General features: G+C 34.5%; 1 protein-coding gene across 2 annotated transcripts in view; it reads right to left on the bottom strand.

The window, feature by feature from the left end:
• The window catches only part of CSN4 (COP9 signalosome subunit 4), a 253522-nt gene that overhangs the window by 109305 nt on the left and 117365 nt on the right, over positions 1-26852 (bottom strand). For both annotated transcript variants that reach the window (XM_090404172.1, XM_090404173.1), the window contains exons 5-6: positions 7533-7686; positions 2089-2239 (exon numbers count right to left, since the gene is read on the bottom strand). In XM_090404172.1, the coding sequence (XP_090260298.1) occupies positions 2089-2239; positions 7533-7686 (305 nt within the window). The remainder of the gene's footprint in view (positions 1-2088; positions 2240-7532; positions 7687-26852) is intronic.

Below are 26852 nucleotides of genomic sequence, written 5' to 3'. Positions count from 1 at the left end.
AGCTATCCCTGAAAGCTATAAGCAAGGGATAGGTTCTTTGCATGGAGAGTGGTCTGTGAGTGGGATGCATTATCTGAGTGTTGTGAGTACAGAAACTGTGAATAGGTTTAAGGCGGAGTTTGATGATATTTTTGCATGAGCATGGATCTCCCCTTGACAAGTCGTTTTGATTCTGTGTTGGTTAATAATAAGAATGATAATGATGAGGAAGTGAAGAAGATCGTTCGGAGGCAAGTGACCTAGATAGCAGGTGAGAGGTTTGTGGAACATTCCTTATGATGACTGAGTGAACATGTGTGGATTACAAAATGTAGTTGACAAGAATACAAAATATGATAAAAATGTATATATTACTCAAGAGATTTTATAGGGCCAATGCACAAAACGTTTTTCACACATGAAAACAGAGAATAGAATATTTGATCACTGTAAACTGTGCAGGAAGTTTTAGGACTAATTTTTTTTTTTGCTTGGAGAATGTAAGTAGGTAAAATGGAAATTATTAATGGCAGCCGGCTTTGTCAATTAATTCAAGAACTATGATAGAAATTGTGTTGAATAGTGGTTGGTGTAGGCCTCTCATTCTTGAATCTATAGAAAATCCTGTACAATAATAATACCATGATTCTATACGATATACAGTAATACCTCGATTAACGCTCAGGATGCATTCCTAGAAGACAAAGGTTAAATGAAAGAACGTCAAATTGGATAATTTTAACACATAATAAATAGGAATAGAGAAACATGCAACCAAGAATAAACAAATTTTACTTTAATTTTAAGTTATTTTTATATTAACTTTCTTTTTCATGGCTCTTGGTGTTTTGGAAGGATACACAAGCAACAGTTTTAATTTGAAATCACCATTGGTGTTACTGCCCAGAAGAAGGGTTAAATGGTCTTTTGCAGCTTTGGATCCTGGTGCTCGCTTTTGTTCCCGCGATATAAATGTGAGCTTGGCATTCTCTTCCAGAAAAGTCCCGTTTCATCAACATTAAAAACTAGTTCGGGAGGATAATTTCCTCTTTTGAATATGATTAAAAATTCTTCTGGCCTTTTCCATGTTTATTGCCCGACTTATTGCATTTGATTTCATCATCAATCCAAAAGGAAAAACGTTTCTCCATTTCCTCTAAAACATTGCTTCTGGATCGGGCTACCTTTGTTGCGGAAGATGCTGTTGGTTGCTGAACACTTAATTCTGTCCTTGTTTTTTAAACGTTCGTATAGTAGAAGTATGCAAATTTAAAGCGGCTCCATGGGTCAACTTGACGTTCACCTTTTTCTAATCACCTCAGCACCTCCATTTTTATGTCAAGCAAAAGGCTTTTTTGTATCAATTTTGTTTTGTTTTAACCCTTAGCTGATTGGTTCGAGTTCAGGAATAATCATATTATATATGATCAAGGGAAATACAGCGATAAATTGAATCAGCATAAATTTAGGCTTTGAGTAAAACTGCATTATATCGAATCATGGAATAAATAGCCCTTCTTTAGGGTTCACAAAAAAACTCACATTATAGCGAATCAGCGTTCATTGGGGTAGCGTTAAACGGGCTCTTACTGTATACACAAAAACACAAGGTAAAAGTATTATTTATTAAATAATATATAGAAAATATATTTTAGACAAAATTTACAGAACACAACTAGATACATCTATCTGATGATCTGTTTATTATGATGAGTTTTATATGTGTGTGTGTGTGTGTGTGTGTGTGTGTGTGTGTGTGTGTGTGTGTGTGCAATTTATTTAACACTGTTCTGATTAACCTTTTCTTCAGCAAAAGCATAACACTATTGGCAAATTAACATCACATGGCTCGTTCTATTTTGAATAAATCAATTGTTTGCATTCTACCTTGTAACAACTGTTAAGTCACTGAGAATGGGCTGTTAATTTCAGACTGCCATATATAGGCTGAAATATATGGCAGTATATTTAATACATAATACTTTTACCTTGTGTTTTCATGTATATATTGTATAGAACTATGGCACAAGTTTCTCTAAAAACAAGAATAATACCATGAGTTACAAAAGGTAACAGAAAAACATGTTCCTTCTTAAAAGGCTCACCTACCAGCTGATGCTAATATAGTACAAATAAGAGCATTTCTCAATGCTGTCATGCGTTCTGCTTCATTGATGATGGTGCGATAAGATAACTCATTGTATCTTTGGGCTGCTTCTATAAATTTTCTCCTGTAATCCAAAACCCTGGCATAACATACCTGTTTGAAATAAAATCAACAGGACATGTAATGAATTATTATTATTTTTTATTTATTCTTTTTTTTTTACCTCAAAAACTAAAGATATCTTATTTCCCAAAATTAATTTACTGTAATAACAAGACAATTAAAATGTTGATGTTCAAGTATCAATCGCACAAATACCCACAATTCACAAACCACACTGTTTGGAACTTCCTATTCTGTGTAACTTCATTTTTGTTCATTTTACTGCTTATGCACTAAATCTGATGATCCAATTTAGTGAAATTGTTGCTATAAAAGCATACACTACTGGAATAACTTCCTGCACTTTTTTCCCCCTCTTCAGTGAACAAAATTTGATAAACAGTTGAAGAATGTAAAGAATCTATAGTACATTAACACTACTGATGGAATGAAGAATGAAAAGAAATAATTTGTTTGTTTTTTGTCTGCAATTCTTACCGTAAAGCAAAGAAAATAATAATATATAGTAATATTTTGATGTGTGCCACAGAAAAGGTATTTTCTGTAAAAATAAATATGATAAATCTCGTAATGTATTTTATTTCCCAAAGGAAATAGGCAAGGCCATTTAACCCTAACTAACATTTGGAAACTGGAAGGCAGCCAATCACAGATAGCTGGCCTAAGACTATCAGTGATTTTAAATGCTATCCGGGAAAGAATGACAGACAACTGTTGCCATCTCATGGTTCCTAATCCTAACATTATACAGCAATACCTCAAATAATGTTAATGTGTGTCAAAAATATTAAGTGTTAACTTAAATTGCACTGAAGAGAGCATTAATATAAACAGATTTCATTATAATGGGTTCTAAACAGATAATTACTAGGGGAAAACAAAACAGGAATTATTGAATGTAATGACACATTTAACATGATTAAATGGATTTACATCACCTCTGTTACATAAGTTTTACTGTGTAGAAAAATGCAATGTAGTTTGCACATAGTGTACTATGGCTAGATAATTCAATGTAATAAATATAAACAAAAACTTTCAGCTTTTTGTTTATATTTAATAAGCTGAAAAAGCAATTAAAGGATGAGAAACCTTTAACATTATTGCTCCAATGCAATGAATAACTATTAATGTAAAAAAATTGCCTTTCTAATAAAATAATGTACTGTAATGCATTTTACACTAATTATGAACCACCTTACAGCGAAACCTATGCTCGTTGAAACTGCATTATATTATTGTTTGAAACAGTGTGAGATCCAGTATCACTTTTCTTGAGTTGCAGGATGAAAACTGAGTTTCTAGGAGGAAAAATTCCTACTTGCCTGTGCCAGAGATTGACCAACTTGGGAAATGTTTGAAGAAAGGTTTAGAAAAGTTCCTCTACTCATTGACTAAAATTGAATTTAGACCAGTTTTTCTTCAGGCAGCATCCATAGCTATGGAGGCAAATCCTATTTCCACAGGGCTACACAGATATTATTTTTGGCTTCACTGTTAAATTGAAGTATTAAAGTGTTCAAGTACATCTATATTTTAAGAATATGTGCTGTCATGACATTCTTTAAATGCTATAAAATGGATAATAAAAGAAAACATGACTTATAAAAACAATAACTTAAGCTTTATTATTAGTAACAATTTCGGCTAATAAGGGTTGGTGATCACACAATATATAGCCTGTTCCAGCCAAGTTATCCCCAGCCTCCAAAGAGGTATGGCTAATTTCCACAAATAGGGCTTTGATGAGGTAAGTACTGGCACATTAAAACCATACCATCCCTAGTTGGAAAAAATGCCAACCAAATCTCTAGACGGATGTCTCATCACCCTGTGAACCACCACCACCACTGCAATACTTATTAGAGATGTGAAGTGGCCTGTGCCATGTTTCATCTCTAGAAGCAGTGCAGTGCAAGTGAGGCCCTCTCTGTTCTTGTTCTCCACACCATATTTATTTGGCTAAGGAGTGAATTCCTCCATTCAAGAATACAGCAGTAAAACAGTTTCTGCAGGCTGGCTATCAGATAGTAGATGGGATGGTATCTGTTGGTCCAATCTTAATAAAAATTGAATAGCTACTGTAAAAAAAGACCAAGCCAATGAAAATAGGCAGAATCATTGCAAATATCAACTGCATGCTGATACCTCATAGAACAAGCAAAACATCTCAGCTATTTAGGCAATTTTTAATGAAGATGGCAAATTAAATATGGAAATGGACAAAATATTAGTAAAGCTGTTATGGCAGGAAGTCAAATGCATAAATTAATAAGGATTAACTAAGAAATTAGTAGGGAGGCCACAGATAACAGTTCTGAGAAAGATTAGGGAGGGAGTGAACAGATGGCATAAGTGGCAGTATCATATTAGAAAGAAACTTGATATTGTTAGCATTTAGGAATGTGTGAGGATATCTAATCTCTGGGAGTGTGGTCACTTAAACAGAATGGGAGAGGAAAGGTTAGCAGAACAAGTGTTCTTTTTTTGCCAGGATGGCAAGGAAAAAAGTCCACAGGGAAGATCTAGGTGGATTGAAACAATAAGAAATGCCTTAGAAAACCAAAATATAAGAGCTTACAATACTGGAGTCCTAACACATAACAGATCGATTTGGAAGTTAGCAAAGATGTAACCTTTTCATGTGTTACTATCATATCTTTAATTCCATGGTATCAATTACTGAATGGGAAAAATATCAGGAGTGTATAGGAAGTTGTGAAAAGATGATTAAATAATGTATCTGAATGTGTCCCTAGAGTTCAAAAAACAAATAGGATGAAACTGAAATGAATGTGCAATCTTATTAAGCAAGAGAATCCATAAGAATAAGATAACGAGGAAGGAATATTGCGAGAATAAGAGTAAGAGAAGTTATGAAATATATAAAATGTAGGCCAGAAAAGTTATAAGTCTTTTACAGAAAGCTAAGTTGGAGTATGAAAAGAAATTGGCTAAAGGCAACCAAAAGAATTTTATTATAAGTAAAAGAAAGAAGGAATGCAGAAGAATAACTTTACTGAATGCAGATGGTATCCTTGTGTCAGAAACAGATGTGATAGTTCAAACAATGAGTACTCACTTCAGCAAGATCTATGAACCTGGTGTATGTAACATGGTGCACAGTGCTACCACTACACTGGATAAAGAGATATAGGTGCATGTAAGGTGAAGAGCTGTTGCATAAACTGGATAAGAATTCAGAAATAGAGACAGATTGGATCTTGGCACATATGCTAAATGAATGTTCAGTCAAACTGTCTAGGGCCTTGATATGTTTATATAACTTGAGTCTTAGCTCAGGAAAGATGCCACAGGAATGGAATATATCATAATTAAACTGCACAAGAATGATGCAAAGACTGATTTGCAACTTAACTTATTAGAATCTGGATTGATTGTGAAGATTTTAAAGAAGTTGGTAAGAACTTGCATACAGAAAAGGGATAAACAAACAAACTATACTTTGCAAGGAAGGGCTTACTAAAGGAAGATTAATGTCTGCAATTTGCTCATATTTTATAATAATATTATGGCCAGGTCTCCAGAAACACAACTTAAATCTATTAGAAACAAAACAAAATTTACTTGCCCAAGATATAGGTCTGGTTTTATATAAATAATGTATCATCAATAAGTCATGCAGGGTGGAGGAATTCAATCTGGATCATTAAGAAGAAAGACAAAAGTGAACTGATTCATGTATCCCATGAATTGCAAGAATGACTAATAAGAAGGTTTTAGAGAACATAAAGACAGAATGCTCCTTGGAAACAGTGATCTCTAAAACAAAAGTTAATGCACTCATTATAGCAAACTACCAAAAAAGCTCCAAATGATGTCTCATAGATATGCTATTAAAAAAAATCACCATTTGTTATAGCAGATAGCAAACTATCTGCTATAATAGTTTGCTATTATAGCAGATTATAGCAGAGAAATGGAAACTTGCCAATATTATTCACTGTTCTTTCAAAAATGTCTTATATGGTTAAATGCTTCCCTAAAACTTTGAACTAGTATCACACTTTATGGGTCCTGACATTTACCTTCAGGTTTTTGTATCATTTCACAAAACTTAAAAGTATAGTTTGTTTTCTTTTGTTTACTGTTCATAATGAAAGACAAATTTATATAAATTGTCCATACAAAATAATTTAACAGGAAATTATTTTGTAATGGCAGCTCATTTTTACCATTGTATGACTGAAATGAAAATCCAAAGTATGAAACGTGAGGAGTAGATGTGGAGTGAGAAGAACACTGTATGATATAGCTGGGAGAGAAATGAGATTTTTGGAACTCAATAGCAGATATTATGAAATGTTTTATATAGAAAGAAAAATGTTTCAAGTTATCAATTGTGATGTTATGGCAATGACAACAGAGCAGTTGTTAGGGGGAGAAGTATAGCAGGTTGAGATTTTAATGACTGCTATGTTAAATTTGGCAAAAATTATAAAAGATTTATAATGCCATGATAGTTAGAATAGTTAAAGCAATGGTATTTCCAGTAGAGATGCATGGATGTGAAAGCTGGATCATTAAGAAGAAAGACGAAAGTGAACTGATTCATGTATCCCATGAATTGCAAGAATGACTAATAAGGAGGTTTTAGAGAACATAAAGACAGAATGCTCCTTGGAAACAGTGATCTCTAAAACAAAAGTTAATGCACTCACTATAGCAAACTACCAAAAAAGCTCCAATTGATGTCTCATAGATATGCTATTTAAAAAAATCACCATTTGTTACAGCAGATAGCAAACTATCTGCTATAATAAATATTCTTGTGATTTCTATTGAGTTTGCTATATGTAGTGTGAGGAACTATTCTTTTCATACTTGATCTAAAGGCTCCAAAATCAGTGATCTTGGCTTTAATTAAAACAAAGTGAACATTCTAAGTTTCTTGTCTGTATTAACTATGTATTAAATATCCTATAATTGGTTAATCCAATTTCTAAGATTATCTAACTACTCATTCAGCACAGAAAGTCACAAACTGATTTTCTTTATTTCATTATATCAAGTGCATTCACTTGATGACATGCAGACACTAGTATAAAAATGGGAGTCACTTCTTTGGAGACTCAGTTCCCTAACCAAAATTAAAATATTCAGAGAAAAATGGAATTTGTTCCAAAATATAGATATCAATATTGCTGAAGTTTTTTTTTTTTGTTTCCTTTTCTTTTTTTCTGCAATCTATTTGTATGATCACACTTAAGAGTAAATGCATTCAACAACCATTCATGAACAGGATCATCAAAAAACTCGAACACGATAAAAGCAAGATTGAGAAATTATTTTCTATAATTACCTTATAATATATTTGCAGCTGTTCATTCTTTGATTCTGCCTGAAGCAATGATGCTCTATTGATAAATGCTTCTGCCTGAACGGGATCATCATCTTCTAGGTAAAGTCGCGCTATCTTCAGATAAGTTTCTAATTTGTAATCAACTGAATATTGTCTAAAATGTTGTGCATAGAAAATTAACGGCAATTTAAACAGCGATAATTTTAAATAAAAAATATATTCATTACAAAAGTGTGTAAATCTGGACTAGAATAAAAGATAAATGCACTATTTTATATTTATTTTTTTGCTTGTAGTATTAAAAACTGGAGTCTGATTTTCTTGACACTGGTATAATAATACCTAGTCTAGCCATATTTACTGTTACAACTTAAACAGAACATAAACCTTTAATCTATCAGCAAATCATTTACAACTTTCAGCACATACAAACAACATGTATAATGTGCATATAGTAGCACTCAAGGTTCGAAATATCCCGCCCCCTTTTGCCTCCACACACAACATACAAAACGTTGCCACTGTTCACTCCAAATCCACATTAAGTTTGGTGAGTGTTGTTTCATGTAGGTAGGCTACTCTCTCATCAACACAATTTGAAGTCCAACAGATTCAGGTCAGGACTTCCAGATGGCCAATCAGATGATGATATGTGGTCACGCACATTCACCTCCAACCACTGTTGAGTGGTCCTCGCCTTATGTGCAGGGACTGACTGAGTCCCATCGGAAAATCCACTGCCTATCATAAAGTATTGTTCAGGGGCTGTACCACAGATTCCACCAGGGTGTCTTCACACATTTTGGCAGAGGTTTTGACTCCTTTGTTGCAGAAATGCAACTTGGATATCCCATAATATATCATCACCCCCACCAAACCATCACTGATGCAAGGTGATGACCTCTCTGAATCCTGAGTGCTATGTGATCATCTGGGGCATATACCTGATTGTTTTGGCAGTTAAACGACTCTTCAATGCTGAAAATCTTCTCATCTCTTATGAAGAGGAAATCTGTCTGTTGTTTGTGGCTTTGATTTAATCACTCTCTGCCACATAAATTGTGGTGTTAGGAAGCGACTAATAGAACAATGATAGCTCTCACCCCAGTTCATCAGTTAGTGCACATGATACTGTTCTCTGCAAAACGTTCATCTCGTGCAACATCACTTTCTGTGTTCTCACAGGATTACAGGAAGGCGTGCCTTCACAATTCTAACAAGATGTAGTGTCCTAATGCAGCATAATCACAACTTGTCCTTTGGTGGTCAGATATGTCTTCTGTATCATTTTAACTGTCAAAGTCCGATACACAAACATCCTACTGATCCTGAGTGTTTTAACCTCCCTACCGGCCGAGGTGAATGAAATAATGAGACCAAATTGGACTTCTTATCCATGTTATTCAATAGGTGTCACAGAATTGTATCTAGATTTAGCTGGACGTCGATAGATGTCATGGTCAGTTGGAGGGAGTTTAAGCATGTTGAAAATAACAGGTGACTACATTCCAATCTTGTGTAGTGTTGTTACAGTTACACGGTTCTCATAACTTCGAAATTGCACATTAACTCATACAGTAAGACAACTCTCTCTCTCTCTACTGATAAACACATGAATATTGGCTGGGTTTGTGGGCAGAAGTTGTAACAATATTTATGGCAAGACTCATCATCATCAAATTCCTGCCATGTACCCTCACAGGATATGATAGTACTACATGAAAAATTTACATCATTGCTAACTTCTTACAAAACTTATTGTGTATGAACTTTTTTTTCTTTTTTTTTTTTGATTCTACTAAAATATAAGGTATTGAAGTTTGGGATCCATCAATGCGAAGCCACATGCTCTGTCAGTGGAACTGCACCAAAGGAAGTTGGAGGAGGCAAGGGACCTTGGTGTGATGTTTGAGAGAAACTTGTCATTTATGGGATATATTTTCAAAGTAGTGAAGAAAACACAAAGGATTGTCGTAATAACGAGAAGGATGTTGACAAGTAGAAATAGAAGAGTGGTTATTAATGATATGAAGAGCCAAAGGCTTCAATTCGGCGACATAAACTTATTTAAGTTAAGGGATATTGCATCCCATATTGTTTCATAGCCGAATAAGAAACTCAAAGAGTTTCATGCCGAATATAGTAAATATATAAAGCTTCTTTATATATTTACTATATTGCAACTCATGGTAAAGGTGGAGCAAGCTCCGATCACTATTCTTGATATTTCCCCATAATGTGAAACCCAGCCCCTAGGAGGCTGTATTATTGTTCTACATTATGAGTGAGAGAAGGTCACTACCCAGACCGGTTTCAACCTTTATTGAGGTCTCATCAGTGAGTAGGTAGACCTAGAAATACCAAGTTTGTAGCAAACAGAACTTACATATACCCTACTATGAGAATTGCCAAGAAGGTGTCCTAATAAATTATTAATGATATGTAGAGCCGAAGGCTTCAATTCGGTGACATAAACTTATTTAAGTTAAGGGATATTGCATCCCATATTGTTTCATAGCCGAATAAGAAACTCAAAGAGTTTCATGCCGAATATAGTAAATATATAAAGAAGCTTTATATAAGATTTTTTCTTCTAGATCTTCCATGAATAAGTCAGCACAAGGAGGGGAGAGAGGGCTACCCATGGCTAATCCGGTGAGTTGTTTGTAGACAGTTTTTTGCCAAATAAAATAGAAGTTAAACAGTGATTGAACAAAGTAATGATGTTTCTTGGGAACAAGCTGTCTAGGATGTTGATGACTTCAATCACTGGAATGTTTAAACAGAGATGTAATGTCACCAGATGTAATCACCAAAAGATCCTCATCCATTCTACAAGTACTCTGGAGTATATAATATACCTTGCTCATATGGTATTAGTTATGTAGGTCAGACCTCTAGAAGCTTTGAAACGAGAAAGAAAGAACACATAGGATATGTCAGAAACAACAGACAAGACATTTCAGGCCTTTCTTGCCACTTTGCCTGTACTAACCATCACATTGAATGGGATAAGAGCCTTATGCCCTATATAGAAGATAACTACCATCCAAGAACCTTCAAGGAAGCAGCTACAGTAAAACTGAAAACCTAAACAAGAATCAAAGTCTAACCTTACCAGAAATTTGGAAAGCTTTAATCAGATCATTTAACATCAAAGAAATGAACTTTCATAACAATTACATCATGAGCCATAACGAATAAATCACGTTCCCCAGACAAGTGCATTGCCTCGTTCAATACTAATTTTTTGTATGAATTAGAACCATCAGTTATAACCTAGTCTGTTACCTTCATTTAGCTTACTAGTTTGTATTCCCTGAAGATGCCGATAGAAAAAAATTGGCGAAACATGTAGGATAATAAAATAAAGCTACTTGATGAACATTAAAAAAAAAAGCATAATATTCTTCAACTATATCAACTGTTCCTCTGTCACTTCTGAAGCCCATTTGTTCCTCTTCTAGGAATTTTGTCACAGATAGATTTAATTTGGTTTTGTATAATACAGATGAAAATCTTGTAAGCATCATTAAGCATAATCTTTTGTCACCTTTTTTATGCAATGGAATTATTTTTGATATCTTCCAATCTTCAGGAAATTTCTCTTCAATAATTATTTTGTTAATTAGTTCACTTAGATAATTTATAACTCTTTCTCTGGCTTCTTTCCATAATTCTTTTGAAATATTATCAAAACCAGTAGCTTTCTCATCTTTCACTTCGTTGAGTGCTTTATGTATTTCTTCGTCAAGAATTTTTGGTGGTTCTGTAGAACTTGAGTTAGGTTCTTGTAAGCGGTGCAGACCATATTGTAAACTTCTCACCTGACTTATGTGGTGTTAGAGCAGGCACATCGATTGTCCTGTACACTGTAGCATTTTTCAAATCTCTTCTAGCTGTACTAATCATGAAGTTTAAAGGTAAGTACTGCAGCCGGCTTGCCACTCCTTTGCTGCCGTGTCCATAATTAAGGTGGGACAGGTACCTGGGAGAGAAGGCAGACTCTCACTGCATGAGGTGAAAAAACAGGTAAACAAAAGAATCACTCCTAGCTCTCGGATCCTCTAATAGCATTGGGGTGAAAGAAGAGTAGGGACCAGTCTACAGATAATATAACAGGTGTATATTACATGAAGGTATGGTCCAATTTCAGGTGCCTCAGATTTGCCGTGTCCGTACTCACTGAAGTGACTACTCGCAACCTAAATACCAAATTTTATTAAATTTCATCTCGCAAGAGTAGAGTCCCTCAAATATATAACAAAATTATATAATTTTAACAAAAATTTGGATGTCTCCATAATCTTTATAAGGATTTCAAATAAATTTTACTAGAATTCTGTCTGGAGTTGCAGAACTTGCATATGGAGAAGTAAGGCAGAAAAACGAATATTAGTATTTATACATACCAGAATCATCTGATGAATTAATCAGTTTAGTTAAGCTGGCTTATAACTCTACTACGGTGAGAGCAGAGTTAAAAGTCTGCTCTCACCGTAGATGACAATACAACTTACAAAACTGTTTTATAAATGTCTTCTCCATGTGAATTTCAACACATTTTAATGATGAAACATAGCGTTTGTAATGACTACTGTAAGTCTTCAGCAGAAATCTAAAATACACCACTGTTATTCATTTTCCTTTCTCCAAATTTCTTCAAAACATTTCTACATGAATGGGAATGATTTCTTCCCACACTCCCTTTTTTCTTTAAATCAGCTGCTCCCTCTTTGGTGAGACCACAGGCACAAATCAGTTTGATTACCCAATTTCCCATTTTGAAATTTGTCCACATCACATTACTTAAATTACATAAATAATTCCCACCCACAAAGTTTATATTTAGTATTGATTTTCATTTTTGAAGCTGAACATAGTTACTTCCTTCTTTCTCTGATCTTTAGGTGAAAGAGAAGCTGAAGTAATCAACAATCCTAAAAATGTTCATACCAACCAGAATACTAGACAATTCTCTTCGGGCACTAAATCTTCTAGATCTTTTTCTTACTTTCTGATCCTTTGCAAATACAGTGGTTGAATTTTTATCCATCTGTGCCCTCCCTCATCCAGATGGCACTATTGTAACATCTAAAGACAAAGCAGAACAAGGCAAAATCACCTTGAACTATACTAGAAAAAATGTACCACATTGCATACATCTTGTGGTTCTCTGCCAAAAAGAAATCAGAAAAATCATGAACAACATGATTACAAAAAAGCTTTTGGCCAGCCATGATGTCATCCCCTACCCAACACACAACTGTACTAAAGAGATGTACTCCTGAACAAACATCTATCTTTCATTCAGCATATTAAGGTGCAGAGACAAGGCCTACATTAGTATAGTTTGGTTGAACTATTCCAAACAGAACTTTGGAATAGTTCGGCATATTCCAAGGAAAGCAGACAAATGCCTGCCATCAAATTACGAGGGTGGTCTGAAAAGTTCTCGGCCTAACAATGAAAAAACAAATTTAAATTTTCAAAATTATTTTTTATTTTTCAAAATAATCACCCTAAGACTAATACATTTATTCCAGCGATGCTCCAGCACCATTATCCCATCCCTGTAGTGGTTCTCAGTAAGATCTGCAAAATACCCCTCTACAGCTGCAATCACCTCTTGATTTGAAGAAAAACGCTGACCAGCGAGGAAGAGTTTTAGTTTTGGGAAGAGATAGAAGTCAGAGGGAGCCAAATCTGGGGAATAGGGTGGATGTTCCAACAATTCGCAGTGCAGATCCCTTAACTTTCCCATCGCCAAAACATCTTTGTGGGCACGTGCATCATCCTAATGAAGGATGATTTTTTTCCCTTCTGTAAACCGGGTCTTTTCTCATGAATTTTTTCGTCTAGTCTGGTTAAAACATCAGAATAATATTCCCCGGTTATTGTTTTGTCCTTTTCAAGATAATTAATAAATAAAACGCCTTTAGCATCCCAAAACACCGATGCCATGACCTTTCCTACTGATGGAACTGACTCTGTCTTCTTTGGTGCTGTTTGGATTCTGGTGTGTAATGGTGAATCCAAATCTCATCCATAGTAATAAATCAACGCACAAAATCAGTTTTATTCTTGTTAAAATGCTCCAAGCACTGTTCAGAGATTTTCATGCGAGTGAGTTTCTGATCTGCTGTGAGCAAGTGCAGCACCCATCTTGCACAAAGCTTTCTCATTTGCAATTCTTCATGCAACATATACATTACACGTTCTTTTGAAATGCCTATAGTCTTAGTAGTTTCATGCACTTTGCCTCACCGGTCATCTAATACCATATCGTGCATTGATCAATGATTTCTGGTGTCGTTTCACTTTTTGGACGTCCTTCACGTGGATCATCTTCAAAGCTGGTACGGCCACGTTTAAACTCGGCATCCCATTTCTTAATTGCAGAAAACGAAGGAGTGCCCATAAACTTTTATGAAATTCGAATGAATTTCTTTTGACATTAAACCTTCTTTTACAATGAATTTTATAACCGCACGATACTCAATTTTATCCATTTCAAGGGATACAGACAACTCTTTTGCTTCAGATAGCCGTACAAAACAAACTACTCGATAGAATGACTTGCAATTTCACATGGATGCTTATGACAAATGTACAACTTAGAAAAAAAAAATATTGCCAATAGTGTTGTCATCTATGGTAGAAACCGAGAACCTTTCAGACCCTCGTATCAACCTAATGCTTCCACCTCACTGCTTGTCCACAAGTACTGCACACCTCTGCTTTTCGACAGCCGAGTATGCTAGCCCTGTTTGGGAAAGATCATCACATATCAAAATTATTGATAAGGTTCTTAATGAAACATGTCGGCACATTACTGGCTGCCTTAAGCCTACAAAAATTGACCATCTATACTCATTGTCTGGTATTGCACCTCCTCACATTAGAAGGACTACACAGAGTAGATATGAGCAGAAAAAACAACTAAATGATGAAAGGCACCCTTTGTATGGACATGTTGCAGTACATAAGAGGCTAAGATCAAGGAAAAGTTTTATTCACTAAGTGGAACCGTTGGGTGATTCCATAAAAGCTACAAGGTTAACAACGTGACAAGAACAATCTCCAGAGGCTCTGAACTTAAACGAATCTCTTCCTTCAAGCTTACATCTTGACTGGCAAAGATGGAAGACATTGAATAGACTTCTTTCCGGAATGGGCAGATCAAAGCAGAATATGGTCAGATGGGACTATACAGACAATGACAGCTGCTCATGTGGTGAAACACAAATCATGGATCATCCTCTGCAATACTGCCTAATAGACATTAATGATATATGTACCCGAGAAGATTTAATGCAGTGTAATGAAACAGCTTGAAAGTATATTAATCACTGGATGAGTGAAATTTGACATTTTATGTTTTTGTGTAATATTTTATGCAAGTGGCAGTTTTGTCTCTTAATGTATGCTTTTAATCTATATTCTTTTAATGTTTATTTCTTTCAATGTATGCTTTTAATCATTTATATGTATGATCTTACATCTTCTGTAGTTTACACATGAAATAAATAAACCTCACTGCTAGTTAAAGTAAAGAAGAAGTAATAGACAGTCAGTTTCTTCATTATCTGGAGAAATGAAAGATAATTAATCAGTAACCACAAGTACAACAACAAAAGCAGTAGTAGCATAATATCCATTTACAGTTTAACAGTTAACCCATGAAACCTGCTACTCCCAGTCATCTTTCATTCCATCTACCTTTGTTCTCTGTCTGGAGAATACTTCATTGGGAAGGCTATTCCAATGAAGTATTCTCCACTGCAATCCCTAAGCTTGTCAAAAAGAACATTAACAGATTCCTTCTCTCTTAAAACCATGCCCACACATACACAGCACAATTTAAGTTCTGCAACCTCTCTTGAGTTATATAAAAAATCACCTAAGAAAGGTTAAAAAATAGCTTGACATGGACTTTCCATAATTTTTTTAGAGTGAAACTTCAATGAAAGTCGTAAAATCTATGATGCATTAGTACTATGGGCGAGCTAAGGCTTAGATCTGGAAATTTTCAAGAGAAGATACCCCACTCCCTCCTGTCATTATTTTTTAAAATCATTCCTTTTTTTTTTTTTTTTTTTTTTTTTTTTTTTTTTTTTTTTTTTGTCTGGCTTCACAACCATATCTTCTTTTGATTTGGAACTTCTAGCCACTTCCAGATTCCAGTAAGTGGGGTTGCTGATCTCAACATATATACCATGGTGGGATTCAAACCTGCATCATGTTGGTTGGAGAAAAGATATGCTATCCACATGGTCAACCGAACTGGCAATTGTTCTAGCTCAACTTCTTTTTCATCTCTTCTGATGAATGTGCAGATGAAATCTGCCGACAGATTTGACTATGATATGATATGATATTATATATCATAATACATTATACATCATAATGTTATGTAGCTGTTTTAAGTCCTTTTCTCTTTTGCACTCCCTGTAAACATTTTCAAAGAAATACCCTAAATCAAAAATAAAAAAAAAAAAAGAATCTACAAAATCATATCATATAACTTAATATTTCACATTTCTTGAAGAGATTTTCAAATTTTTGAAAATTAGTTTTGAAATTATTCTCCACTGCTCCAAGAATTTGTGCTATTATATTTTTTAAACAAATCCAAGCCCCCATCCACTCCTGTCACTACTCTTTCAAATCATTCCTCAGTTAATATTTTTTTTTAAAATCTGGATCCACAACCATATCTTCTTTTGGACTTGGCATCTGAATGAATTGGACATTCCTAACAGATATACTTGAAACATTTATTATTCCTATTTAATACTTGTGAACACTATTGATCTATAAGCATAAATACTTGTGCTTAGGAAATGCAGTAGAGGAGTGATTTGCAGCTGCCTTAATTTGTTATGAACACTAATTTGGGACTCTACCTGCCCTAAGGGATGGATGAGTTGAAAGAAAATGCCTGACCCAGTTACTTCATTAACCATAATTTTATATGAATAAATAAAAATAGTACTTTATTTGGATTCACTAATCTTTTATGAAGATTATTTTAAGAGCTTGGGAATGGTGATCATTTTCTGATGCCACCGCTTGTTTCTTCAAGTGTTTTGATTACAGACTCTGCTGTTCAATTCACAAAGAAAATGTGGAATTTTTGCATCACAAGCAAATACAAAACTTTCAAATCTCCACAAATCAACCAATCATCAATTTCCTATGTACCCTCAAAGGGTATTTAGTTTACTATGATAGTAGTAAATGATTAAGATTACATTATTAATAATCTATCAACAATTTCCCTCAAAATTAGTCTATTAATTGTCAGGACTCTAACATTTTGTTCTTCTAAGGCACTTCTAACTGAATCAATCCACCTAAACCTTGGTCTTCCTCTGGGTCTTTTCCCTGCCGTTTTGGTATCACATACACCAGTAGCTAATTCCATTCTATTTAAATAACCACATCACCTTAGTTTAGCTCTGGTCATACATTCTTGAATGCAAACAATATCAAGTTCCTTCCTAATGTCTCCATTTGTAATATGATTGTGCCACTGGTGTCAAGTTCAGGCCCCTAATTTTTCTAAGAACTCTCATATCTGTGGTCTCTAATCTTTGATCAAGTGCTTTATTTCTAACCCAACTCTCCTTAAAACGGGTTTGAACACTGTCATGTATACTGCTAGTTTAGTGTTTTGGCTAATTTCTCTCTTATTTCATAAAAATTTATTCAGCAGGCTCTCCTCCATATCAGCTTTGCTCGTTCTGTTGTCCAATTCCAGATTTAACTCGCTATCTTCACTAAAAACTGTGCCTAAATAACAGAAATATTTTACTTGTTCTATAAGCTTCAGAATGCAACTGAAGTTTTCTATGTTCCTGCCTATTTTCATAGTTTTGGTCTTTTATAGCTGATTTTCATGCCAAATTTATTATAGTTGTTATAAATTGTGGCCTCCCTCAATGAGTCAGAGACTCGTTGAGGGAGGCCACACTACACACACCAGCTACCATACTTATTCTTGAATTCATTCACACTGCTTGCACTCACAATATCCAAAGGCAAATCCATCCCAGTAAGAGAAAAATCTAGCCCCCCCCCCCCTTCTTAGTGGCATTCATTCTCAGCTTCCAATGATGCCCTCTTGTCATTTCCCTCCATAAATTGAAAAATTACATCAATTGAAATCCTGTATGACCCTTTCAGAAGTTTGTAAGTCTCAATCATATCACCCCCCCTTTCTCCTGTTTGCTAATGTCTGCAGTATAAATTCTCAATCTGTCTTCATAATCAGTATTCCACAATCCTGATATCATTTTTAACACTCTCCTTTGCACTCTTTCCAATATATCAGAATCGCAACAGAAACCAAGAGACCAGATATGCGCACAACAGTCGAAGTGAGGTCTTATCAAGACCTTGTAAAGAGGCCAAATGGCATCCTTATCTTTACATGTGAACGTTCATTTCAGCATTGCAATTATCTTTTGAGTTGTATTTACAATCTTTGCTGCAATTTTAACTTAAAGCATCTCTTTACACTGTAATGTATACAATTTCAGCTTCCTGTTTTTTCTCTCTCCCTCTCTCTCTCTCTCAAACAGAAAATATATCTGGAGAAACATGTCTGAGCTATTCATTTCACCAAGGATGCCATCAAATACCCATTTCCTTTTCTAGAGAGCAGTGAATATGTATAAATAACAATCACTAAACTTCTGGAAGCTATCTTACAGATAAGATATAAACATGGGTATCAGGAAATTATAGATTGATAAGTATGTCAGAATTTTTTTTTATAGAGAAGTACTTTTCATTCACTGGATAATTACCATTTATCTTTGTTAATTATGGTGAGATTTATTATTTCTGTGAACAGAGAGTTTTAATTGAATTAGAACACCTCAACAAATTATCATTTTCTGGTAATGTACTAATAGAATGTATCAGATATTAAAGACAGTAATGTGAATATTTCGCAGCTGGCTTCAAATCAACTTTTTTCTAAACAGACATTTGTAGGTCTGATTTGATCAGTTCCTATATTTCAATCTTCTAAAATGCTTCTAACTTTATCAATATCCACCTATATTTAGGTTGTCCTCTGGGTTTATCTGCTGCAATTTTTTGTCTCAAACTCTTGTTTTGCTATTTTCCTTTCATCTTCCATTCTGTATAAGAGATGCTATCTTAAATCAGCACTGCTTAGAAATTCTTGAATATTGATAACGCTAAGCTATTTTCTGATATTTTCATTTTTCACATGGTTCTACGGTTCTACCATTGATGCGAAAGGAAAGCAGTAAGGAAATTTAGGTGGCTGGAACATAGTTGACCATATCTATATAGTAAAGCAGACTTGAACTTTATCAAATGCATGAAATCTCTGCTACTTCAGGAAGGGATCAAGATGAAAATCATATTGAAATTCAGGTTTTGAATAATTTGTTTTTTTTTAAAGTTCATTCTACTTAGGTAGCTTGGATTCTTATGTAATAATTTTCAACAAATTTTAATGAATAGTATTAAGAAACAACTATTCTCTGTGGACTCTAATCAAAACTAAGATTTTTCTAGTTATTTTTGTATGACAACTGAGAGAAAGATTGAGAAGCTGCTAACAATCCTTTCTTTTTGGTGAAGTGAACAGAATACATCATATCATTTGTGTTGTCTTCAAAGGGACTTCAAGAATAAGTTTCACTGGTCATTAAATTGGCTTTCCCCAGTATGCAAATTTTAGAAATCTTGTATAAATGTATGTTTTGTCAAAGTGGAAGATGGCAGGTTGTTTCATCCCACAAGACAGACATAACAGACTATGCAAATAGATTAATTGCCATATCAGATCATTAAGTTCTATGAAGCTACGTCACTTAGCTGCAATAGGCCATTGGGCCTGAAATGTAATGGGAAGATGATGAATCCTGTCAATTATATGTCCTAGGCTACAATGTTAATTCATTTCCAAGTTGGAAATTAATTCTGAATACTGTAAAAGTATATTAATACTTGAAATTTTTTGCTGCAAAGATTTTTGCATGCATGTGTGTGTGTGTGTTTGTGTTGTGAATGTGTATACACTGCTTGGAAAGAAGTCAACAGTCACCCTCTTGGACAAGGTGCATTATGCCATGTAATGAGTTGAGTGTTTATAGTCAGTATAAATTGGAGTAATATGATACTCCCAAACAGGCACAGCTGGTTGTGCGAAGTGTGCAATATACACAGCCACTGCAGAAGAAAAGGCACCTAAAAGATGTCAAAAAATATGAGATAAGAGTTTAAACGAATGGGGAACTGGACAATGAGACTTATTTGTGCCTATGGTCCGACAGAAGGTTCTACTAAGGTAGAAGTGGAGGAATTTTTTGAGGCTTTAGAAAAAGCAACTGACACAATGAAAAAGGAAAAGTTGGTCCTTGTTGGGGATCTAAATGGTAGAGTAGGAAATGATTGTGAGACATACAAAAATATTTTGGGAAAATTTGGAGAAAAGAGCAAAGCTAATAATAATGGCAAATATCTGTTGGATTTCTGCTCAGGACATGGACTGGTTATTACTAACACCATGTTCCAACATAAAAATGTGCACAAATTCACATGGAGAGAAGAGGCTAGGAATAAGAAAAGTTTCATTGACTATGTTATTGTTGATAGTGATGTTTTCTCCCTGGTGCAGGACACCAGAGTGTACAGAGGATTTGAAATTGGAAGTGATCACTATTTAGTCTTGAGCAGGATAAAATTGAATTTCATATTGAAAAGAATAACATGTAAGAAAGTTTTAAAGCGAATAAAAGTTGAGCAGCTCTCAGATGTGAACTGTAGACTAAAATACAGAAATATTATTGAAAAGAAAATGAAAGAGTTTGAGAACAGTAATCAAACCTTGGAGATTCAGTGGCAAACTCTGAAGGAAACATTCATTGATTCTGCCAGAGAGGCATGTGGTGAGGTTGTGTGCAAGGATAAAAAAATCAGAACTCCCTGGTGGACACAGGAAGTTAAAGAGGCAGTGAAGGAAAAGAAGAAAGCATATCAAAAGTTCCTGGCAAATAAGTCAGCTTTTACTCTTACAGAATACAGAGACAAATGCAAGAAAGCTAAACAGTGTGTAAAACTAGCTAAACAAAAGTCATGGGAGGACTTTGGCAAGAATATAGAAAATAAATATCAAGAAGGTGGCAAAATATTCTGGAGGTTGTTGAAGAAGCTTAGGAATGGAGGAAAGAGTGCTGTAAAAGGAATTAGAGATGATAAAGGTGAAATGAAAACAGGAGAAAAAGATATCCTTGAAGTATGGAGTAATTACTTTGAAAAACTGCTAAATGAAACAAGCAGTGATGACAGCACAGTGATAAAAAACACTGACCAGGCATGCAGTCAGGAATACATATCCATACTTGAAGTAGAAAAAGCCATCAAAGGCTTGAAATGTGGAAAGGCAGCAGGAGTAGATGATATTCGACCAGAAATGCTGAAGTATGGCGGTATAAGAGTCTTACAGTGGCTGCACTGCATAGTTCAAAAAGCCTGGACAGAGGGACGAATTCCCGATGATTGGAGTAGAGCTCTCATAGTACCCATATATAAAAAGGGAAATAAAACTGAATGTGAGAATTACAGAGGTATTTCCCTACTGAGTGTTCCTGGCAAGATCTATGCAAGTATACTTGAGAAACGGTTGAGAAGAATTGTGGAAGAAAAGCTTGGTGAAGAACAAGCTGGATTCAGGCCAAATAGAGGCTGTCAGGATCAGATCTTCACTTTACGACAAATAGTCGAGAAAGCATGGGAATATAACAAAGATCTGTATTTAAGTTTTGTCGATTTGAAAAAGGCATATGACAAGGTGCCAAGAGAGAAGCTATTCAATACGCTGCAGTTATATGGTGTCAATGGGGCATTATATCAAGCAATACTTAGTCTTTATTTGAGTTGTGAGTCAGCAGTTAGAATTGAAGGAAGTACAGGAAGATGGTTTAATGTTAAATCTGGTGTGAGACAAGGATGAACATTATCCCCTCTGTTATTCATTATCTATATGGATCACATTATGAAGGAATGTGGTATTAAACATGATATCAAAATTGGAGATGTTAATGTCAGCTCTTTGCTTTATGCGGATGATGTTATACTTCTAAATAAATCCGCTACAAGTCTGCAAGATTCTCTGACTAAATTGAATAGCTGTTGTAATAGATATGGTATGAAGGTCAGCAAATAAAAAGACAAAGACATTGAAAATAGGCAGAATCATTGAAAATGTCAACTGTGCTGTGAATGGAGAACCTGTGGAACAAGTAAAACATTTCAGCTACTTAGGCACGCTTTTTAGTGAAGATGGTAAATTAAATATAGAAATAGACAGCAGAATCAGCAAAGCTGGTATGGTGGGAAGTCAATTGAATAAATTCATATGGAATAAGAAAGAAATTAGTCGGAACACTAAATTAGCTGTATACAAGACTGTGTTCAAACCAATTTTAACTTATGGATCTGAGAGCTGGGTCAGAAGTAAAACACTTGACCAAAGACTAGAGACCGCAGATATGAGAGTCCTGAGAAAGATTAGAGGCATGAACAGATGGCATCAATGGCAATATCATATTAAAAATGAGGATATTAGGAAAGAACTTGACATTGTCAGCATCCAGGAATGCGTTAGCAGAGCTAATCTCAGATGGTATGGTCACTTAAATAGAATGGGAGAGGAAAGGTTAGCAAAACAAGTGTTCTCTGCCAAGTTGGCAGGAAAACGACCCAGAGGAAGACCAAGATATAGGTGGATTGATACGGTACAAAGTGCCTTAGACGATAGAAATATAAGATCTGATAATGTTGGAGTCTTGACAAGTAACAGACTGATTTGGAGGAAAATTGTAGATAGGAAGTTAGTAATGATGTAATTTTTTCATGTAGTACTGTCATATCCTGTACACCCCTTGAGGGTACATGGCAGGAATTTGATGATGATGATGATGAGTTTAAACGAACAATGAATGGTACATATAATTATATGTGTACGTCGTCTTCCATTCGGGCCCCTTCGGATTTCCCGGAAACGAACAAATAAATTCTGAAATTGTATCCTGGACCCAATTATATCACTGTAATTTTTGATTAAAATTTACGAAAATATATCTAAAATAGTTCTTTATTTTTTGATATATCATAAATCAACTTATGATTAATTGTTGAGTTCCGTGTAAGGGAATAATCCCTATCCTAATTTTAATCAGATCAGATGCATGTGGGCCGGCCCTAAAAGTCGGCTTACTATTGATAACTCATTCTTCTCGACAATCGAGCCTGTTATATTAGCGGGCTGTTAGGGCAGCGTCAGCGATACAAAATAATCGGCGAATTCTCGAGTCGATTGCAAAATATTCTTGTAACATTCTCTTATCTATTTTCGTTGAATCTTCCTGAGAGAACTAAGTAGGACTTCAAAACCAAATTTTTCGACATTTTGTTCACAACAGCAATTACTTCAATGAAGGAGCGTTTTGGAGCCCTTTGAATTTTTGTACATTACAGAATATGATAACATGGAAGACCAACAATTGGAAGAAAAATGTAGTTCATCAGAAAAAGCATTAAGTGACAAAGAATACAAGGACATTGAAGCAGAATTGCAAACTGAGCTGAAATTATCGAAGAAAACAGTACACCAGAAATGGTTTTGAAGTGGACTTATAACAACAACTTTGAAGAACTCTTTGCAAATTCACTGATTGCATTGAGAATACTATTGACTTTGCCCATTTCAGTTGCTAAGGGAGAGAGAACATTTTCTAAATTACAATTAATAAAGAACTACCTGTGATCAAGCATGAATCAAGAAAAACTAAATGGTTTGGCACTAATTTCAATAGAAAATAATATTGCTCAGTTTATCAATATTGATGTTCTGCAACAGGATTTTGCTAAAATGAAAGCCAAACGAGTCCCTTTTAGCAAAATTAATGTAAAAAATATTTGAATAAATCTCTTAACTTTATAATATCACCGATGTTATATTTTTGCATTTATATTACTATTTTATATTATTTTGAAAATTTATATAACTTGAAAAAATTTGTATAAGCAGGACTAATCCGTAGGTAACATTATACTGTAAAGCGGTTTTCATTTGTTTTTCATTTCCTGTTCATTTTATTCACACTTTATTAAAGAAAAACTTTTTTGGAAAGGCGCCAAACATTAATCGCGCACACAAGAAAAATACTATGCACCGGTCCAGCTCCTAAGTCAGTGCCATTGTGATAGGATGCCATGTTGCAGGCCTATCTGTTCAGCAAATTGTTGACAAATTGGGCTAATTCATGTCAATTTGACTGTATGATTACATTTTTATCGATGTATGAAAGTTCTAAGCGTGCACAAGGCATCAACACTCATCTTATTAATTGGTCCAATGCAATTCCTCACCTTCTAGGTGGTTTAAAACCACTGGAATGCTAAGAATTTGATCCTCTGCACCATCTGTACGTCTGTTCAAAGGTGTCCGTACGCTCAGGCTATTAACGCAAATATGATACAACATTTATGCATCCAAAAGTGTCCTCTTCTTGAAGCATTAGTACACTGTGTTTAATTTTAGGAATCACACAAAGCCAGGAAACAATTATTTGAGTCTTTAACAGGAATATATGCAAATATATAATATCAGTAATATTGCTATTTTGTGGGTGTGCACTGCACACCTAGCACACCCTGAATATACGTACCCCTGCTCACAACCAGGAGCAAATATTCAGGGTGTGCCAGGTGTGCGGTGCTCATTCACGAAATATCAGTATCACAGATATTATATTTTTGCATTTATTCCCATTAAAGACTCATCCAATTGTTTAGGAATCATGCCAGACTTTGCATGATTCCTAAACAATTGGATGAATTGTTTAGGAATTGGATGAATATCAGTATCACAGATATTATATTTTTGCATTTATTTCCGTTAAAGACTCATCCAATTGTTTAGGAATCATGCCAGACTTTGCATGATTCCTAAAATTGAACACAATAAAGCTAATGCTTCATTGTCCTCTTCACAAGAGTAATAAAGCATTAGTGCTTCATGAAGAAGGCGCTATTTGGCACATAAACATTGCATCACATTCACGTTAATAGCCCGGGTGTGCTTTCAAAATGCATACACCTTTGAGCCATTTGAAAAGATGTAAAGAGGGTGCAGCGTGTCAAATTCTTAGTGTTGTATTATTTTTAAACCGCTGAGAAGGCGTGACTAGGTGAGCTTAAATTTTGAACTCACTCAGCACTTAGCGGCTGTGATTGGTTATTGTGTCAACCAATCCAATTGAATGTTGTCACTGTCATGAGTTGAAAGATTACTATATCAGACAGCTTTATTACAAACAGCTGCTACACGTTTTCTGGAACCGAAAATCTGAAAGTGGATGTTAGGAGAAAAATGCTAATTATTTTTTCTTTTGCTTGTGCAGTACAGAATCTGTTGAAGCTGCAAAGGTTTTTAACGGTATAGAGATATTTTTATTCTAGTCTTTGGAAACAACAGACAGTAAAAAATATCTATTCCTGAATAAAAATGAATATTCTGTGTATTATAAGATGTTGATTTACAACAAAATACCAGCATATGTGAGATTGATAAAACAGAACCGCAGATACTAAAAAAAAAATCCAATAATGATCGGATGTTATGTATACTGAGTCTCAGTAAACAAAATAAAATTCTTGGAAAATGGAGCAAAACATACACAAACCAGACACATACACATAACATGTGCCAACAAATTTTACGAGATGATTTGCTGCTCCATCAAACCATATTATTCCTGCAATACTCTCTCTCTCATAAGTTTTTTTTTAATTATGCCATCATAAATACACTTATTCATGTTTAGAATTTATGGGATTGTGCAATTCGTTCTACCCAGCAACTTATAGGACACACATATCACAAATGATAATTATTCTTTACCATTAACGAAAGTGTTTCTATTCACACTTATTCCTTCCTATTCTCACGTCTTATAAATGATGGTTCACATATTTTCATCTTTGAGTATTTCAAATATACCAACCAAATATAGCATTCTCCTGCATTGTTGTTTTCTAATCAATCATAAAACAGATTGTTCCCCCACTCTATGCAGAAGTATTAAAAGTTATCCTGCAATTAATTGCATCAGTTGGACCAATTAAGATGAATGCTGATGCGATATGCCCTCTCAAAACTTTTATACATCGATAAAATGCAATCCCACGGTCATAAGCATCTGCAGAGGGAGGGGCACTTCCCCCAGGATCGATTAAAAAATTCCACAAATTATAATCGTAAAATTGATTGAGATATATAATCTTACACCCTCGACCATGGGAACGCTTTGTCTGTCTTAAAATTTTATTATGGGTTGGCCTGTTGCCGGGAACGCGTGTTTTATTGCAGTAATAAAACACGCGTTCCTGTTTTTGGTTATCTTTTTCATTTGTTAACAATGACCGGTTAGTTTGCCCTCTGTCTAGTAAGTTACAGAGTGAAGTATGAATTGTAAATTTATAGTGAAACAAATTTAAACAAAAAAAAAAAAAATACATTTTTAAAAGGTAAGTGTATGTAATTTAATATTATTTTACTTATTAGTTTTATGTTTTTTTGCTTTTAAACCGAAATAATTTAATTTAGGATTAATTAATTAGTTATTTTTAATAAAATATGCCGGTCAATTTTTTAATATATGAAATTGTGCTAAAAACTATTAATTCTGAATACCTTTTTCCCCCCAAGAATTAAAGATCATTAAAATCGATGCAAAATGAAAATAACGTATTTATAGTTTACATCGACAAATAATTACATAAAAAAAAGCTAAAATACATTTATTGATGTAATTATTTAATTAAATCAACCAATTAAATTAAATTAATTAATTAAAACCTCTGTTGTGGTGCAACAAACATTGAACTGCAAGAGGTAGTATCTAAACATTCTGGACAATGCAATGCTTCCTCATTTGTGGCATTTATGGTACTGACCATGTCTCTTTCATCAAGCCAATGCACTATGTCATAAGGATGTCAATATTTGTTTATTATCAAACATAACCTTATATCACTACATAGGATTCTGTGGAGACAGGAAATTGTAGTAATGTTTTCTGATATTTTTCCACAAAAAAACTCTTTTTTATTTTCTTGTTTCATGAAAATTTGTTTGTTTCACTTCATCAGGATAATTAAATGAATAAACTAAAAAACTAGAAAACAAGTAATAACAGTTAACAACTCCTATTGAAAATATTTGAACACAATTAAACAATGGAAAGTATGCATTTGCTATTACAT

The sequence above is a fragment of the Typopeltis vanoorti genome, chromosome 14 (genome assembly GCF_054136105.1).
Source record: "Typopeltis vanoorti isolate ZY-2024b chromosome 14, IOZ_Tvanoo_1.0, whole genome shotgun sequence".
Taxonomy (NCBI): Eukaryota; Metazoa; Arthropoda; class Arachnida; order Uropygi; family Thelyphonidae; genus Typopeltis; species Typopeltis vanoorti.
Note: the sequence above shows the minus strand (reverse complement) of the source record. Positions and strands in the feature narration are given on the sequence as shown.